Source organism: Syngnathus scovelli, chromosome 13 (assembly GCF_024217435.2).
Source record: "Syngnathus scovelli strain Florida chromosome 13, RoL_Ssco_1.2, whole genome shotgun sequence".
Classification (NCBI taxonomy): Eukaryota; Metazoa; Chordata; class Actinopteri; order Syngnathiformes; family Syngnathidae; genus Syngnathus; species Syngnathus scovelli.
The window spans coordinates 6,852,527-6,870,231 of NC_090859.1; the positions used below are offsets into that span (position 1 = coordinate 6,852,527).

The following is a 17,705-nucleotide window of genomic DNA, read 5'->3' on the forward strand; positions in this document are numbered from 1 at the left end:
GCAGGTGACGTTTAGGTACCAGTGGAAAGTCAACGTATTGTACCGCTTTCGTCTCACCAGATTGGAACGTCCGATCCAGAACGGCTTGTCGCCCATTTGCTCCTTCACAAAGCTTTCCTCGTATGTCGAGGTGATGGAGACCAGGTCGCCGCCCTCCCAGACGCAGTCGTAACGAGCCCCCAGCCAACCGTTGGTGGTCTCCATCTTCTTGTAGCAGTTGGAGCCAAAGCGTCGCCACCCTTTGGTCCTTTCACATGTCTGAACGACTGAGGAGACATTTGGGGATTACGCACTCAGTTTCAGGCAAATGCGTCATCTGCATCGAAACTCACACGAGACAAAAAATGTGTCCGCTGACACACATTGGGGAGAATTGGCCGAGCATCTCGTCTTACCTCTTCTCTTGCAGACGTAGCCGCGCTTCGTCTTGCAATCGACAACCTCTATGCCGCCCTTGCCACCGAGTAAGGAGTTGCATCGTCGGCCGGGGGGGTCACCAGGGTTACCTGGAGGGAGACCACAGATGCTCAGCGCTCCTTTGTTCCTTCATACATTGGCCAGGTTTTAGACCCACCTGCGCCCAAAAGGACGGAACTCGGTGAGGATTCGTCAGACTGCTTGCTGCCAACTTGAACAATGATGTCGCTGGCGTCCAACCACAAAGAGGAACCGCTTGGCAGAAGCCCTTTGGGTCAAAGGTAAATACAGAACAGAAGGTTGACTGACGCATCTTACAGAGGCAAGTGCAAAATGCTTAACTAAAACAAAGTGTGGGTGAAGTCTGGGTTGGTGGGGGTCACGAGCTTATTTTTGGTCTTTTCTTTGGAATGACAGAAACTCGGCAAAAAGCGCAGCAGACTGTAGACGGCCTACCTCGTATGAAGGTATGTTCGTTCGAGTCGGTGATGGCGAGCAGGTTGCCTCTGAGGCGGGTGCACTTGTCTCGCGCCTCCATCCAGGTCTTGTTGGCCATGTCGTGGATCAAGTAGCAGAAGTCGTTGGCGGGGTTCTCCCGCCACCAGCCGCACTTTGCACTCTTGCCTGCAAGCGAGACTCAAGTCACTTGAGGCCAAACAAGATTCTGCAAGTGGGCTGCAGGCTGGGATGCCCACCTGATGCTGATGCCGACGCCGGAAGAAGTGGAAGAGAAGCTCTGGCCTTGCCTGCAAGGATGTGAGAGGGGTCAAATATGAGAGTGCAATGAGAAGACAAAGGGCAAATGGGAGGTTGTGACTTTCTGACCTTTTTGACAGATGGATGGACGAAGGCCAGTACAGCCCTCAAGCTGAATTTCTCCATTCTCATTCAATTTTGCGCAGTCATCTGAATTTTGAGTATGGTTCTTTGTGACGTTGTCCTGCAGAAGATACAGCGTGTTTGGTGTTGCAATTGCTCAGATAGCTTCCCGCAAAATTTCCTTCAAAGTCACCTCACTGGTTCAAATCTGTTTTTCTTCTTACCATTCTCACCATTTCCGGAACCAATAGAAATTGTTGCGATATTCCAACCTGAGTTTCAGATTGAAACTTTCCAAACCCTAAACTGCTAATTTTTATTCTGAAAAACGTTTTCTTGTGAAATCTTATTGTTTTTTTTCTCTTATATATCACAATTCTAAGCCATCAAACTAAAGAACATTTTTGACTTCTTGTAACAAATTCAAATCTATTTAACAGGAAGACCATTCTTGTCAGATTTCTCCTCTCTATTGAATCAACTGTGCTCTACTAAAATGACAGTTTTTAATGTTTCGCTTTCCAACATGACAGCTTCATGAGTGACAATTTTTTAGACCTGCGTTGCAAATGTGTCACTTACTGTAGATGATCTGTCGAGCCACTCAAATGTTCTTTTCTTGAGTCCCAGCCAAGGTTGAGATCCTTCTCGCACGTGAGCTTGAGGAAAGCAGAACGAGCAATTGTGACGATGTCGAGAAAACATGGCGGGACGATTGGTCAGTTTGTCTTGGCGCTCACCAGCCAAAAATCGTCTGTCGACCGATGAGGGGATGCTGGCCAAGAGACCTCTCTTTTCCTTGCAGAAATCTTCAGCCGCTTGCCAAGTTTTAGGCGTCTCCTCAAAGTGATAACAAGAGTCCTTGTACAGGAACTCGTTAGAGTCACAGTAGGAAGCTGAAAGCCAAAATAAATTCATTAGAAAACCACAACGAGACGGAGTAGGTGTAAAACGAAAAGAGCAACTCATTAGGAAACGACAACAAGAGGCTGCGGGTGTCAGAAGAAGCGTCGCTCCACTCACTCTCCACTCGACTGTAAGTGTAACCCAAGTCTTTGTAGGAACACGGCCATCCGTCCGGGCAGTCTGCAGAAAGACGGCGTGGTTGCACTTTGCTCCTTTCAGCGCCAACATCGCAACGGACGTGTGGATTTACCGTCGGGTGACCGCTCGCACATGTACGCCAATGAGGATCTGCACGAGCCACGTCTCCACTTGCTAGGCTGACTGTCTCCGTGCACACCTTGGTTGACGTACACGCAGGATTCATCGTCTGAGCTGTTGAGAAAAGTCGGAAAAAGCGAGACACATCCGACAAACGTGCCAATTTGGAGGTTTTGCCCTTTTTTTCTGATGAAAACTCACCCCCAAAAGCATTTTTTAGAAAGCAATTTGAAAATATCACCGTGCATCCCACCTGACCCAAGAGGCAAAGAGGTGATCTTCTCACCTCTGGTCTTGACGCGGGTCCCAGTTGGCGTAGGTCGGCGTCACACTGGTGTAGGACCAAGTCACACTCTTTTCGCCCGCTTTAAAAAACTGACACCAGGTCTCGTTGCAGTTCTGCAGAGTCCAAACTCATTGTCAATGGTGTACCAATAGTGAGCCAACAGCCACTTGCTCGCGGTTCCATCTGAACTACCAGTCGTCAGCCAACAGCAGCCTGCACTTACCAGATTGGAGAGTCCGATCCAGAACGGTTTGTTGCCCATTTGCTCCATCACAAACATTTCCTCGTCTTCAGAGGTTATGGAGACAAGGTCGCCGCCCTCCCAGAGGCAGTTGTGACGAGCCCCCAGCCAACCGTTCGGGGTCTCCATCTTCTTGTAACAGTTTGAGCCGTGAGGACTCCATCCGTTGACTGTGTCACATGTTGGCTCATGATGGGTTAAAGCTTAAGAAACATCAAAATTCCCATGGTCATTTTCCAACCTTTGGTAAAAAAAAGAAATTCAGCAAACAAGCAAGAATGCACGCCACCTAATTCAGCCAAATTGCGTCACCTGCATGACTGACAATCCACAATTGACACGACTTACAAAGGACTTGGGCATTTAGGGCTATTAGCCTCAAATAATAGAGTCATCATCATCATCATCATCGGTTTAAAGTCCGTTTTCCAGGCGCCGCTGGGTTGGACTGGGTTCTTGATATGGCTTTCTTCCACCGGGAACGGTCCATGGCCATCTCGTGGTTGATGCCGAGTGCCTTCATGTCGGCTGACACGGTCGTCTGCCAGGTCTTTTTAGGTCGGCCACTGGGTCTTGTTCCCTCTACGTTATACGACATAACTTTCTTCACCCAGTCGTTCTCGTCCTTCCTCACTACATGTCCGTACCATCGCAGTCTGCCTCTCCTCACCACATCCACTGTGTGTCTGACTTCATAAGACCAAGTCGGGTTGTTGTGATGCGTCTAGTGTGTTGGTGGAGTGCCCAGTGTATGTCACTTCTCACTGTCAACCCTCACCGCTGGCTAGCAGTATGCGAACGGGAGAGCCGAGTGCGTAAGTCTCTCCCTGCCAGTACATAGCCTCTCTAACAGCAAGCCCTATGTAGTGCCTCCACGTGGCGACACATGGTAACTGGGTACAACACGGACCCAGGCAAAACTACAAGGGACTCGGAGGAGGTCTGGCCCCTAGACGTGCGGCACGCAGGCCCACCGGTGTGTGGACACGCCCTGGTGCCCACGAACCAGCCCCCAACTATGGGTTAAATAGTACCACTGCCCAGTGGGCTCCTCGGGAGAGGAATGGGCTAAGGGAGTCAACCCCTACAGAAAATCAATTTCCCCTTGGGTTGGTGTCAGGAAGGGCATCCGACTGTAAAAACTTTTTGCTCCAAAAATATCCTCAAATAATAGAGTCACAAAAAAAATCAACAAGGCACGGGGGATGAGGCTGGCTTGAGGACAGCGAGGGCCGATCTGTCCCGAGGCATCAAAGAAGCGAAGAAGGCGTTCTCGTGCAAGGTCTCCACCCACTTCAAGGACAGCAAGGACGCACGTAGCCTTTGGCGGGGCATTCAGACCATCACGGACTACAAGCCCGCGCCGAGGAGCTGTGAGGGCGACGTCCGTCTGCTGAACGATCTGAACCGCTTCTTTGCTCGCTTCGACGCCCAGAACAGCACTTGCCCACTGAAGTCCACTCCCCCCCCACACGAGCAGCCCCTGCGCCTCTCTGCCGACGGTGTGAGGAGGGCGCTTGCCGCTATTGACACCCGTAAGGCGGCGGGCCCCGACAACATCCCGGGTCGAGCGCTGAAGGACTGTGCTGGGGAGCTGTCGGGTGTCTTCACGGACATCTTTAACGTTTCCCTGCAGCAGGCCATCGTCCCCTCGTGTTTCAAGGCTGCCACCATCGTTCCTGTGCCAAAGAAACCTGCACCGTCCTGCTTCAATGACTACCGCCCGGTGGCACTGACGCCCATCATCATGAAGTGCTTTGAGCGGCTGGTCATGGAGCACATCAAGTCCGTTCTCCCCCCCACCATTGACCCTTTCCAGTTTGCGTACCGTGCCAAGCGGTCCTCTGAGGATGCCATCTGCTCTGCCCTCCACTCGGCCCTCACCCACCTGGAGAGAAAGGACTCATATGTGAGGTTGCTGTTTGTGGACTTCAGCTCTGCCTTCAACACCATTGTGCCACAGCGACTCATCTGCAAACTCGACGAGCTGGGCCTCAGTACCTCCCTCTGCAACTGGATACTGGACTTCCTCTGTCAGAGGCCTCAGGTGGTGCGTGTTGGCGACAAAATCTCCGCCAGCATCACGCTGAGCACGGGAGCCCCCCAGGGCTGCGTGCTCAGTCCATTGCTCTTCACCCTGCTGACGCATGACTGCACTGCGACCTACAGCGACAACCGCATAGTGAAGTTTGCTGACGACACGACTCTGGTGGGTCTCATCACGAAGGGCGACGAGACTCGGTACAGGTCGGAAGTTGACCTTCTGACCACGTGGTGCAGGGACAACAACCTCCTGCTGAACGTCAATAAGACCAAGGAAATGATTGTTGACTTCCGGAAGGGTCACACAACACACCTGCCGCTGATCATCGACGGTGCTGTGGTGGAGAGGGTGAGCTGCACCAAGTTCCTGGGGGTGCACATCAGTGAGGACCTCTCCTGGTCCGAAAACACCTCGTCACTGGCAAAGAAAGCTCAGCGCCGCTTGTACTTCCTGCGGAAGCTCAGGCGTGCATGTGCTCCTCAGGCAGTCCTGTCTACATTTTACCGTGGCACCATTGAGAGCGTCCTCACCAGTTGCATCGCTGTCTGGGGTGGTAACTGCACTGAACAGAACTTGAAGGCCCTGCAGCGCATAGTGAATACGGCTGGTAAGATTATTGGTGCTTCGCTACCCTCCCTGAAGGACATTTACACCTCCCATGTCGCCCGCAAGGCAACCTCGATTGCCAGAGATGTGAGTCACCCGGCTCACTCTTTGTTTGACCTTCTGCCCTCTGGGAAGAGGTACAGGAGCCTGCGCTCCCGCACCACCAGACTCGCCAACAGCTTCTTTCTCCAGGCTGTTAGGGCCCTGAACTCGCTACCCCCTTCTGCGTAGCGTGCGGCACTGTTGCGCTATTTTCGGGAATGTCTGCTGTACGCGCACTTGCTCCTTTTTTTTTCTGCTCCTCCTATTTATTTATTTATTTATTTATTTATTTATTGTTGTGTTATTTATTCATTATTTATTCAGCACGCTTTTGTTATACTTGTTTACTTGTTTGTCTGTTGTGAGCCATGTCTTGTCACCGTGGGATAGGGGGGAACGAAATTTCGGTTTCTTTGTGTGTCTTTGGCATGTGGAGAAATTGACAATAAAGCTGACTTTGACTTTGACTTTGACTTTTAAACGTGACATTCATTAACCAGCTTCAGGATGCTGAATGATTTCATGGACTGTTGCACATGTCAAAAAACAGAGGAAATTCAGTCCACTTCTGCCATTCTGCCCCTCGGACAGAGAAAAATGTGTTGTTGTTGTTGCTTTTTTTTACTCATGTGCAGCCCACAGGATGGCACTACAGGTCAAGAGTCCACATTCAACTTTTTTTATTTTCATTTGTCGCCAAAATATACGTTTGCAATCTATGGAAAGGAAGACGTCTTTTTTAATACAGCTACAGAACAATTGGAGCTCCTTTTTTTTTTCCAGGGAGTTACACAAGGAAGAGCCCATGCCCAGTTGTACATTTGTAACGCATCACTATTCCATCAGCGCAATGGGCTAGCTCGTCAACATTTAAGAGGAAAAAAGAAACCATTGAAAAAAAACTGGCTGAAATTATGCTCTCATTTGTTTTTGCTTTTGGCAAAATCTCAGTGGGGAAAATGCACTACATGCAGCGTATGGGGCGCTGCAACAAAAGGACCTCCAAAGCGACAGGAAAAAAGTTACTTCGAATTGCTATTTTATGCATTTATTTAACAGCTGTCTGTTCACGTGTGATCATTAACAGAGCCGCTGCACTGATAGGCGCCCCTCTGCTCTGTGCCCCTCACCTCCGCCCACACACACGCAGAGGCGCTCCAGAGCAACGGAGCCTTCTCGAGCATGCGAGTATTTTCTAAAGAATTCAGGTGATGGTTTGCACATTTTATCTTGTACAAGTAAATGTTGTCGAATAGAACAATTCCATTTTGTAAATGATTAGGACTGTACACTTGACCATCAACCCCCACATCCCTGGTTGTCATAAGGCCACCCCAGCTGATGCAGGGCCCCCCTCGGCCACCCCAATGAAAAAGTGCATTCAACTCAGGATATTGGCAAACATATTTTTCTTAAACAACATCCAAAATATTGGGCCATTAAAATCACCTTTGATCACTCGTGTCAAATGAGCAGGGTTACTCCCCAAAGCACTGGTGGTTCTAGACGGTTTCACCCAGGGGGGTGTCTCCAGAAGCAGGTTGGAGGTTATACACACCCCCACCACACACACACACACACACACACACACACACACACACACACACACACACACACACGCACACGCACGCACGCACGCACGCACACACACACACACACACACACACACACACACACACACGCACGCACACACACACACATTTCTGCATTCCCTGCATGTCACATTTTTCTGCATCGTGCATAAATATATTTACATAATACATATCTTAATGCAATTTTCAACTCGGGCTGCTACACATGATTATTTAGCGAATAGAATAGTCACCCATGGTATGGTCACTATACTGCGAGCTGATCTTGCATAACCCTCATTAGCTTACAGGCTGAATTCTTTACGCTATGAAAGTAAAGTAAAAATAAAGACAAGCATCGTCATGTCATTTTTGTTTTGCATCGTTTGAAGTCACCGTTCAGAGACTTACCATGAAGAGGCTGCTGAGGCTTTGCCGGGATTCCTGGAAGACAAAAGCCAAAGACACGAGTCAGCATGCTGTGAGAATCCACTGAGCGTCACCACGTCTTACTTCTTTTCTTGCAGATGTAGCCCCTTTTCTTCCTGCAATCGGCAAACTTCCAGCGGCCGTTGCTTGTTAGTAAGGAAAGACAGGATGCTCCAAAGAGGTCACCGGGGTCATCTGTAAGGAGACGACAGATGCTCAGTTCCATTCCTCCGCAACATCGCAGGCAAACATCAATTGGGTTTTGGACACACCTCTGTCCATGAACATGTAACCGAACGGGGATCCATCAGTCCACTCGCTGCCGTCTTTCATGATCTTGTTGTTGGCCCCCAACCACAGAGAGGGAGCGCTCGACAGAGAAGTGTACAGACCTTTGGAGGTAAATGGTAAAATGACCAACAAGAGTTTGAAACATTCTCGTTGGCGCTCTGCTCGCTGATGGCTCGCTGACTGCTCATTGGTGGAACGCAGTATCGTATATTCCAGTATATTAGCGGTTGTCCAAGGAAACCAAATGCATGCATGTGAGGTCTGGAGCTCTGCCCATGTTGGGGGAATTCAACAGCCCTGATTGCGACCGGACAGACAGCCTACTTTGTATGAAGGCCTGTTCGCGTGAGTCGGCAATGCTGAGCAGGTCGCCTCCGCGGCGGAGGCAGTCGTCTCGCGCCTTCTGCCACGTCTTGGTGGGCCTGTGCTGGATCAGGTAGCAGAAGTCGTCGGAGGATCGGTCCGGCCACCAGCCGCACTTTGCACTCCAGCCTGCAAGCGAGACTCAAGTCATTTGAGGGCAAACCGGTGACAAGAGACCACGTGTCGACTGCTGGGTGGGACGCCCACCTGCCGGCGGAGGAAGAACAAACTCTTGGACCTTGGCTGCAAGGAAAAGAGAGGAGTCATTAGCACTCTTAGATAGAGGGAGCACATGGAAGTGCAAAGTGAGTGCTCTTCATTTTCGGACCTTTTTTACAAATGAATGGCCGAATATTGGTGCAGGGCCAGTCCTCAACTTGTCCAGTTGGCGACAGTGCACAGCAATCACCACGTCCTGTCGGCCCGTTTGGCACCCACACAATGTTGCCCTGCGGACGACACGCCGAACATGACTTTGCCGCATTTGGTGTAACTTGCGTGTTTGGTGGAACCTTTGCCGTCCGATATGACACCTTCATTCAGGGCAAATGACAACGTTTGTAGACTGCTCTAAATGTTTCATTTACTGTAGGCGTTGCGTCGCTCCACTCAAAGTTGTTCTTGTTCTTCTTGAGTCCCACCCAAGATTGCAATCCTCCTACATCTGGCGCATGAGCTTGAAGATATCAGAGAAGCGAGGAAATTTAGCATAAGAAGGGCATTCAAATTTTGAGAAGTGCTAGATGACGATTGCTGGTATCGTCAGTTGGTCTTGGCGCTCACCGGCCAAGAATTGGCTATCAACCAGTGATTGGACGCTGGCCAGGTGACCGTTCCATTCTCTGCAGAACTTCTCGGCTGCCTCCCAAGTTCGCTTCATCCCTTCAAAGTGATAGCAAGAGTCCCTGTACAGGAAGTCGCCAGTGCCGCAGTAGGAAGCTGAAGCCACCAAAAAAACATGGATTACAAATCCACAACAAGACGTTGCAGGTGTGGAAAAAACAGCCTCGCTGCCACTCACTCTCCACTCGATTGTAGCCGAATGCGTAGTCTTTGTAGGAACACAGCCGTCCGTCCGGGCAGGCTGCAGGGGGACGACGTGATTGCAAGTTTTTCTCCTTTGAGCGTCAAAATCACAACGGACGGGCAGACTTACCGTCGAGCGGCCGCTCGCACATGTACGCCAATGAGGATCCGCACGAGCCATGTCTCCACTTTCCAGGCTGACTCTCTACGTGCACACCTTGGTTGACGTACGCGCAGGATTCATGGTCGGAGCTGCTGAGAAAAGTCGGGAAAAAGGAGACACACATGCGACAAACGTGCCAATTTGGAGGCTTTTCCTCCTTTCTCATCAATACGTATGCTCTCTCAAAATTCGCAGATGGGATCCATAATCTCGCTGTGTGTTCCGCCTGACAACAAAAGGACGCAAAGAGGTGACCTTCTTACCTTCTATCTTGACGCGAGTCCCAGTTGGCGTAGGTCGGCGTCACGCCGGTGTCGGACAAAGACAGTCTTTTTTCTCCTGCTTCAAAAAACTGACACCAGGCCACGTCGCAGTTCTGCCGAAACCAATCGCAGGTGACGTTTAGGTACCAGTGGAAAGTCAACGTATTGTACCGCTTTCGTCTCACCAGATTGGAACGTCCGATCCAGAACGGCTTGTCGCCCATTTGCTCCTTCACAAAGCTTTCCTCGTATGTCGAGGTGATGGAGACCAGGTCGCCGCCCTCCCAGACGCAGTCGTAACGAGCCCCCAGCCAACCGTTGGTGGTCTCCATCTTCTTGTAGCAGTTGGAGCCAAAGCGTCGCCACCCTTTGGTCCTTTCACATGTCTGAACGACTGAGGAGACATTTGGGGATTACGCACTCAGTTTCAGGCAAATGCGTCATCTGCATCGAAACTCACACGAGACAAAAAATGTGTCCGCTGACACACATTGGGGAGAATTGGCCGAGCATCTCGTCTTACCTCTTCTCTTGCAGACGTAGCCGCGCTTCTTCTCGCAATCGACAACCTCTATGCCGCCCTTGCCACCGAGTAAGGAGTTGCATCGTCGGCCGGGGGGGTCACCAGGGTTACCTGGAGGGAGACCACAGATGCTCAGCGCTCCTTTGTTCCTTCATACATCGGCCAGGTTTTAGACCCACCTGCGCCCAAAAGGACGGAACTCGGTGAGGATTCGTCAGACTGCTTGCTGCCGACTTCAACAATGATGTCGCTGGCGTCCAACCACAAAGAGGAACCGCTTGGCAGAAGCCCTTTGGGTCAAAGGTAAATACAGAACAGAAGGTTGACGCATCTTACAGAGAGAGGCAAGTGCAAAATGCTTAACTAAAACAAAGTGCGGGTGACGTCTGGGTTGGGTCCTAGTTGGTGGGGGTCACGAGCTTATTTTTGGTCTTTTCTTTGGAATGACAGAAACTCGGCAAAATGTTGACGTGAGTCGGTGGTCTCTCGATTTAACTTGCATGGATTATTTCATCAAGCACTTCAGCCGCACCAAAAAGCGCAGCAGACTGTGGACGGCCTACCTCGTATGAAGGTGTGTTCGTTCGAGTCGGTGATGGCGAGCAGGTTGCCTCTGAGGCGGGCGCACTCGTCTCGCGCCTCCTTCCAGGTCTTGGTGGGCTTGGAGTTGATCAGGTAGCACAAGTCGTTGGCGGGGTTCTCCTGCCACCAGCCGCACTTTGCACTCTTGCCTGCGAGCGAGACTCGAGTCACTTGAGGGCAAACAAGATTCTGCATGTGGGCTGCAGGCTGGGACGCCCACCTGATGCTGATGCCGACGCTGGAAGAAGCGGCAGAGAAGCTCTGGCCTTGCCTGCAAGGATGCGAGAGGGGTCAAATATGAAAGAGCAATGAGAAGACAAAGGGCAAATGGGAGGTTGTGACTTTCTGACCTTTTTGACAGATGGATGGACGAAGGTCAGTACAGCCCTCAAGCTGAATTCCTCCATTCTCATTCAATTTTGCGCAGTCATCTGAATTTTGAGTGAGGTTCTTTGTGACGTTTTCCTGCAGAGGATACAGCGTGTTTGGTGTTGCAATTGCTCAGATGGCTTCCCGCGAAATTTCCTTCAAAGGCACCTCACTGGTTCAAATCTGTTTTTCTTCTCACCATTCTCATCATTTCCGGAACCAATAGAAATTGTTGCGGTATTCTAACCTGAGTTTCAGATTGAAGCTTTCCAAACCCTAAACTGTTAATTTTTATTCTGAAAAACGTTTTCCTGTAAAATGCATGGTGAAATCTTATTGGTTTTTTTTCTCTTATATATCACAATTCTAAGCCATCAAACTAAAGGACTTCTTGTAACAAATTCAAATCTATTTAACAGGAGGACCATTCTTGTCAGATTTCTCCTCTCTATTGAATCAACTGTGGTCTACTAAAACGACACTTGTTAATGTTTTGCTTTCCAACATGACAGCTTCATAAGTGACCATTTTTTAGACCTGCGTTGCAAACGTGTCACTTACTGTACATGATCCGTCGAGCCACTCAAATTTGGCTGAGCTTTTCTTGAGTCCCAGCCAAGGTTGAAATCCTTCTCGCACGTGAGCTTAAGGAAAGCAGAACGAGCACTTGTGACGATGTCGTGAAACATGGCGGGACGATTAGTCAGTTTGTCTTGACGCTCACCAGCCAAAAATCGTCTGTCGACCGGTGAGTGGACGCTGGCCAAGAAACCTCTCTTTTCCTTGCAGAAATCTTCAGCCGCTTGCCAAGTTTTAGGCGTCACCTCAAAGTGATAACAAGAGTCCTTGTACAGGAACTCGTTAGAGTCACAGTAGGAAGCTGAAAGCCAAAATAAACTCATTAGAAAACCACAACGAGACGGAGTAGGTGTAAAACGAAAAAGCAACTCATTAGGAAACGACAACGAGAGGCTGCGGGTGTCAGAAGAAGCGTCGCTCCACTCACTCTCCACTCGACTGTAAGTGTAACCCAAGTCTTTGTAGGAACACGGCCATCCATCTGGGCAGTCTGCAGAAAGACGACATGGTTGCACTTTTCTCCTTTCAAACATCACGTCAAACGTGCAGACTTACCGTCGGGCGACCGCTCGCACATGTACGCCAATGAGGATCTGCACGAGCCACGTCTCCACTTGCTAGGCTGACTGTCTCCGTGCACACCTTGGTTGACGTACACGCAGGATTCATCGTCGGAGCTGTTGAGAAAAGTCGGAAAAAGTGAGACACATCCGACAAACGTGCCAATTTGGAGGTTTTGCCCTTTTTTTCTGATGAAAACACCCCCAAAAGCATTTTTTAGAAAGCAATTTGAAAATATCACCATGCATCCCACCTGACCCAGGATGCAAAGAGGTGATCTTCTTACCTCTGGTCTTGACGCGGGTCCCAGTTGGCGTAGGTCGGCGTCACACTGGTGTAGGACCAAGTCACACTCTTTTCGCCCGCTTTAAAAAACTGACACCAGGTCTCGTTGCAGTTCTGCAGAGTCCAAACTCATTGTCAATGGTGTACCAATAGTGAGCCAACAGCCACTTGCTCGCGGTTCCATCTGAACTACCAGTCGTCAGCCAACAGCAGCCTGCACTTACCAGATTGGAGAGTCCGATCCAGAACGGTTTGTTGCCCATTTGCTCCATCACAAACATTTCCTCGTCTTCAGAGGTGATGGAGACAAGGTCGCCGCCCTCCCAGAGGCAGTTGTGACGAGCCCCCAGCCAACCGTTAGGGGTCTCCATCTTCTTGTAACAGTTTGAGCCGTGAGGACTCCATCCGTTGACTGTGTCACATGCTGGCTCATGATGGGTTAAAGCTGATGAAACATCAAAGTTCCCATGGTCATTTTTCAACCTTTGATGAAAACCAGATTTCTGCATTCCCTTCACGTCACATTTTTCTGCATCGCGCATAAATATATTTATATAATACATATCTAAGTGAAATTTTCAACTCAGGCTGCTACAGATGATTATTTAGCAAATAGAATAGTCACCCATGGTATAGTCACTATACTGCGAGCTGATCTTGCATAACCCTCATTCGCTTACAGCCTGAATTCTTTACGCTATGAAAGTAAAGTAAAAATTAAGACAAGCATCGTCATGTCATTTTTGTTTTGCATCGTTTGAAGTCACCGTTCAGAGACTTACCATGAAGAGGCTGCTGAGGCTTTGCCGGGATTCCTGGAAGACAAAAGCCAAAGACACGAGTCAGCACGTTGCGAGAATCCACTGAGCGTCGCCACGTCTTACCTCTTTTCTTGCAGATGTAGCCTCTTTTCTTGCGGCAATCGTCAAACTTCCAGCGGCCGTTTCTTGTGAGTAAGGAAAGACAGGATGCACCAGAGAGGTCACCGGGGTCATCTGGAAGGAGACGACAGATGCTCAGCTCCATTCTTCTGCAACATCGCAGGGAAACATCGGTTGGGTTTCGGGACACACCTCTGTCCATGAACATGTAACCGAACGGGGATCCGTCAGTCCACTCGCTGCCGTCTTTCGTGATGTCGTTGTTGACGCCCAACCACAGAGCGGGAGCGCTCGACAGAGAAGTGTACAGACCTTTGGAGGTAAATGGTAAAATATGCAACAAGAGGTTGAAACATTCTCGTTGGCGCTCTGCTCACTGATGGCTCGCTGACTGTTCATTGGTGGAACGGAGTATCGTTTATTCAAGTATATTAGCGGTTGTCCGAGGAAACCAAATGCATGCATGTGAGGTCTGGAGCTCTGCCCATGTTGGGGGAATTCAACAGCCCTGACGGCAACCTGACGGGCGGACGGACAGCCTACCTTGTATGACTGTCTGTTCATTTGAGTCGGCGATGCTGAGCAGGTCGCCTCCTCGGAGGAGGCAGTCGTCTCGCGCCTTCTGCCACGTCTTGGTGGGCTTGTGCTGGATCAGGTAGCAGAGGTCGTCGGAGGATCGGTCCAGCCACCAACCGCACTTTGCACTCCAGCCTGCAAGCGAGAGTCAAGTCACCTGAGGGCAAACTGCTAACAAGAGACCACATGTCGACTGCCGGGTGGGGCGCCCACCTGCCGGCGGAGGAAGAACAAACTCTTGGACCATGGCTGCAAGAAAGGAAGAGGGATGGTTATGAGAGAGCATATAAAAGTGCAAAATGATTGGTCGTCATTTTCTGACCTTTTCTACAGATGAATGGCTGACTTTTGGTGCAGGGCCAATCCTCAAGTTGACCAGTCGGCGACAAGGCAGAGCAGCCACCACGCCCTTTCGGCCCGTTTGGCACCCACACAATGTTGCCCTGCCGACGACACGCCAGGTGTGACTTTGGTGCGTTTGGGCTTGCTTCCCACCGCATTTCCTCCAGAATGACAAGTCCTTTTTTCCTCCCACTGATCGATATTTTCTCAACCCTTTCTTACAGTATGACTTGAATTCATTTGACAATTTTCTTCCAGTTAACTCACAACTTGAGTTTCATACTCGAACTTTTCCAGTCATTTTATTCTCAGAAATGTCTAACCTTGAGCTCTGAAATTCTGCACTTTGATTTTTCACTTCATTCACTTTCATTTTCATCATTTCATAACTTTGTCCTTGTTAATGCTTCAGCTGATTAACACCTTCAATGTTTTATCTCTTTTTGTAACATGGTGGCCATTCTTGCCAAAGTCTAACTTTCATTGTTCTGTAGAATTTGGCTTCCGATATGACACCTTCATTCTAAGCAAATGACAACTTTTGTAGACTGCTCCTAACTTCTCCCTCACCGTAGGTGTTGCGTCGCTCCACTCAAAGTTGTCCTTGTTCTTCTTGAGTCCCACCCAGGATTGCACTCCTCCTGCATATGGCGCGTGAGCTTGAGGATATCAAAGGAAGGAAGGAAATTTAGCACAAGAAGAGCATCGTGTCAGACATTGTGACGCGCTAGGGGACGATAGCTGGCATCGGCAGTTTGTCTTGAAGCTCACCAGCCAAGAATTGGCCCTCAAACAGTGAGTGGACGCTGGCCAGGTGACCGTTCCATTCTCTGCAGAACACCTCGGCAGCCTCCCAAGTTCGCTTCATCCCCTCAAAGTGAAAGCAAGAGTCCCTGTACAGGAAGTCGCCAGTGTCGCAGGAGGAAGCTAAAGCCGCCAAGAAACATAGATTACAGAAGCACAACGGCAGGTGTGGAAAAGAAGCGTCACTGCCACTCACTCTCCGCTCGACTGTAGCTGAATCCGTAGTCTTTGTAGGAACACAGCCGTCCTAACGGGCAGGCTGCAGGGGGACGACGTGATTGCATTTTTTTTCTCCTTTCAGCGTCAACATCAATAGAACGTGCAGACTTACCGTCGAGCGGCCGCTCGCACATGTACGCCAATGAGGATCCGCACGAGCCATGTCTCCATTTTCCAGGCTGACTATCTACGTGCACACCTTGGCGGACGTACGTGCAAGATTCATCGTTGGAGCTGTCGGCAAAAAGCGTGAGAAACGAAACACGCATCCGACAGACGGGCTACGTTTTTTTTCTCCATTTTCTGATCAAAAGTATAAAAAGGTGCTTCATGGCATGCTCACACAATTTAAAAAAGGGGTTCCAAAATCTCCCCGTGCATCTTGCCCGACACAGGACCCAAAGAGGTGACCTTCCTACCTTCCGTCTTGACTCGAGGTCCAGTTAGCGTAGATCGGCGTCATAGCAGTGTCGGACCAAGTCAGCCTCTTTTCTCCCGCTTTAAAAAACTGACACCAGACCTCGTTGCAGTCCTGCCAAAAACAATACTGGTTGTCACTCAAGTACCAGTAGGAAGCCCACTTGCGCTTCCGTCTCACCAGATTGGAGAGTCCGATCCAGAACGGCTTGTCGCCCATTTGCTCCGTCACAAACTTCTCCTCATCCTCCGAGGTGATGGAGACCAGGTCGCCCCCCTCCCAGACGCAGTCGTAACGAGCCCCCAGCCAACCGTTGGTGGTCTCCATCTTCCTGTAGCAGCTGGAGCCGAAGCCGTGCCACCCATTGGTCATTTCACATGTTTGAATGCCTGAGGGAACATTTTGGGATTACTCTGACGTAATAACGCAACGGTTTTTGTCTTCTTTGCTAGAATAAGTCATTCAGTTTCAGCCAATTGCGTCACCTGCATCACCACTCACATCAGAGCACAAACTTTACAATTGCCACTCTGGTCCTCTCGGCTGATAACGCAAGTTGGGGAGAATCGACCGAGCATCTCGTCTTACCTCTTCTCCTACAGACGTAGCCTCTCTTCTTCTCACAATCGACAACTTCCATGCCGCTCTTGCCATGAAGTAAGGAGTTGCAGCGTCGCCCGGGGGGGTCACCTTGAAAGAGACCACAGATGCTCAGCGCTCCTTCGTTCCTTCATACATCGGCCAGGTTTTAGACCCACTTGCGCCCAGAAGGACGGAACTCGGTGAGGATTCGTCAGACTGCTTGCTGCCGACTTCAACATTGGTGTCGCTGGCGTCCAACCACAAAGAGGAACCGCTTCCCGGAACCCCTTTGGGTCAAAGGTAAATAGAGAACACAAGGTTGAAGCATCTTACAGATGCGAGTCCAAAACGCTTAACTAAAATGAAGTGATGGTGATGTCTGGGTTGGGTCCTTGTTGGCGGGGGTCACAAGCTTATTTTTGGTCTATCCTTTGGAATGACAGAAACTCGGCAAAATGTTGACGTGAGTCGGTGGTCTCTCGATGGATTCTTTCATTAAGTACTTCAGCTGCGCCAAAAAGCGAAGCAGACTGAGGACGACCTACCGTGTATGAAGTTGTGGTCCTGTAAATCGGTGATGGCGAGCAGGTTGCCTCTGCGGCGGGCGCACTCGTCTCGCGCCTCCTTCCAGGTCATGTTGGCCGTGTCGTGGATCAGGTAGCAGAAGTCGTTGGCGGGGTTCTCCCGCCACAAGCCGCACTTTGCACTCTTGCCTGCAAATGAGACTCGAGTCACTCGAGGGCAAACAAGATTCTGCGTGCGGGCTGCAGGTTAGGACGCCCACCTGATGCTGACGCCGGAAGAGGCGGAAGAGAAGCTCTGGCCTTGCCTGCAAGGATGTGAGAGGGGTCAAATATGAGAGAGCAATGAGAAGACAAAGGGCAAATGAGAGGTTGTGACTTTCTGACCTTTTTGACAGATGGATGGACGAGTGACACTAGTACAACTATCGATCTGAACTTGTCCAGCACCATCCAATTTTGTGCAGGCACCTGAATAATTATGAGGATGCCACGGGACATCAACCTGCGGACGACAGTGGACATGACTCGAGCGTTTTTGGTGTTGCAGTTGCTCGGATGGCTTCCCACCACATTCCTTCAAAGTCACTTCATTGATTCAAATCGCTCAACTTCATGTTCACAAGCTCTATCTCACAATAAGAATTGTTGCGATGTTACAACCCCCTTCCAACTTTCTGATTGGAACTAAAAAATGTTTCCCCGTAAAATGAATGGTGCACTTTAATTCTACAAATC

General features: G+C 50.0%; 1 protein-coding gene across 8 annotated transcripts in view; it reads right to left on the bottom strand.

Annotated features, from left to right (window-relative positions):
- The window catches only part of LOC125979185 (uncharacterized), a 34,410-nt gene that overhangs the window by 9,979 nt on the left and 6,726 nt on the right, over positions 1-17,705 (bottom strand). For 7 of the 8 annotated variants that reach the window (XM_049737132.2, XM_068652729.1, XM_049737130.1 and 4 more), the window contains exons 16-67: positions 17,355-17,472; positions 17,231-17,275; positions 16,992-17,159; positions 16,623-16,733; positions 16,453-16,554; positions 16,045-16,253; positions 15,866-15,978; positions 15,559-15,680; positions 15,424-15,486; positions 15,195-15,350; positions 14,994-15,082; positions 14,404-14,524; positions 14,295-14,330; positions 14,049-14,216; positions 13,698-13,817; positions 13,509-13,619; positions 13,407-13,439; positions 12,849-13,069; positions 12,626-12,738; positions 12,334-12,455; positions 12,206-12,268; positions 11,924-12,079; positions 11,761-11,843; positions 11,181-11,295; positions 11,051-11,101; positions 10,812-10,979; positions 10,428-10,538; positions 10,249-10,359; positions 9,911-10,119; positions 9,726-9,838; positions 9,430-9,554; positions 9,295-9,357; positions 9,057-9,212; positions 8,861-8,949; positions 8,602-8,722; positions 8,481-8,516; positions 8,235-8,402; positions 7,892-8,011; positions 7,704-7,814; positions 7,602-7,634; positions 2,910-3,130; positions 2,687-2,799; positions 2,393-2,514; positions 2,260-2,322; positions 1,977-2,132; positions 1,819-1,895; positions 1,243-1,357; positions 1,113-1,163; positions 874-1,041; positions 575-685; positions 396-506; positions 58-266 (exon numbers count right to left, since the gene is read on the bottom strand). In XM_049737132.2, coding sequence (XP_049593089.1) covers positions 58-266; positions 396-506; positions 575-685; positions 874-1,041; positions 1,113-1,163; positions 1,243-1,357; positions 1,819-1,895; positions 1,977-2,132; positions 2,260-2,322; positions 2,393-2,514; positions 2,687-2,799; positions 2,910-3,130; positions 7,602-7,634; positions 7,704-7,814; positions 7,892-8,011; positions 8,235-8,402; positions 8,481-8,516; positions 8,602-8,722; positions 8,861-8,949; positions 9,057-9,212; positions 9,295-9,357; positions 9,430-9,554; positions 9,726-9,838; positions 9,911-10,119; positions 10,249-10,359; positions 10,428-10,538; positions 10,812-10,979; positions 11,051-11,101; positions 11,181-11,295; positions 11,761-11,843; positions 11,924-12,079; positions 12,206-12,268; positions 12,334-12,455; positions 12,626-12,738; positions 12,849-13,069; positions 13,407-13,439; positions 13,509-13,619; positions 13,698-13,817; positions 14,049-14,216; positions 14,295-14,330; positions 14,404-14,524; positions 14,994-15,082; positions 15,195-15,350; positions 15,424-15,486; positions 15,559-15,680; positions 15,866-15,978; positions 16,045-16,253; positions 16,453-16,554; positions 16,623-16,733; positions 16,992-17,159; positions 17,231-17,275; positions 17,355-17,472 — 6,060 coding nt within the window. The remainder of the gene's footprint in view (positions 1-57; positions 267-395; positions 507-574; positions 686-873; positions 1,042-1,112; positions 1,164-1,242; positions 1,358-1,818; positions 1,896-1,976; positions 2,133-2,259; positions 2,323-2,392; positions 2,515-2,686; positions 2,800-2,909; positions 3,131-7,601; positions 7,635-7,703; positions 7,815-7,891; positions 8,012-8,234; positions 8,403-8,480; positions 8,517-8,601; positions 8,723-8,860; positions 8,950-9,056; positions 9,213-9,294; positions 9,358-9,429; positions 9,555-9,725; positions 9,839-9,910; positions 10,120-10,248; positions 10,360-10,427; positions 10,539-10,811; positions 10,980-11,050; positions 11,102-11,180; positions 11,296-11,760; positions 11,844-11,923; positions 12,080-12,205; positions 12,269-12,333; positions 12,456-12,625; positions 12,739-12,848; positions 13,070-13,406; positions 13,440-13,508; positions 13,620-13,697; positions 13,818-14,048; positions 14,217-14,294; positions 14,331-14,403; positions 14,525-14,993; positions 15,083-15,194; positions 15,351-15,423; positions 15,487-15,558; positions 15,681-15,865; positions 15,979-16,044; positions 16,254-16,452; positions 16,555-16,622; positions 16,734-16,991; positions 17,160-17,230; positions 17,276-17,354; positions 17,473-17,705) is intronic. The other variant, XM_049737128.1, reaches the window with a different exon arrangement.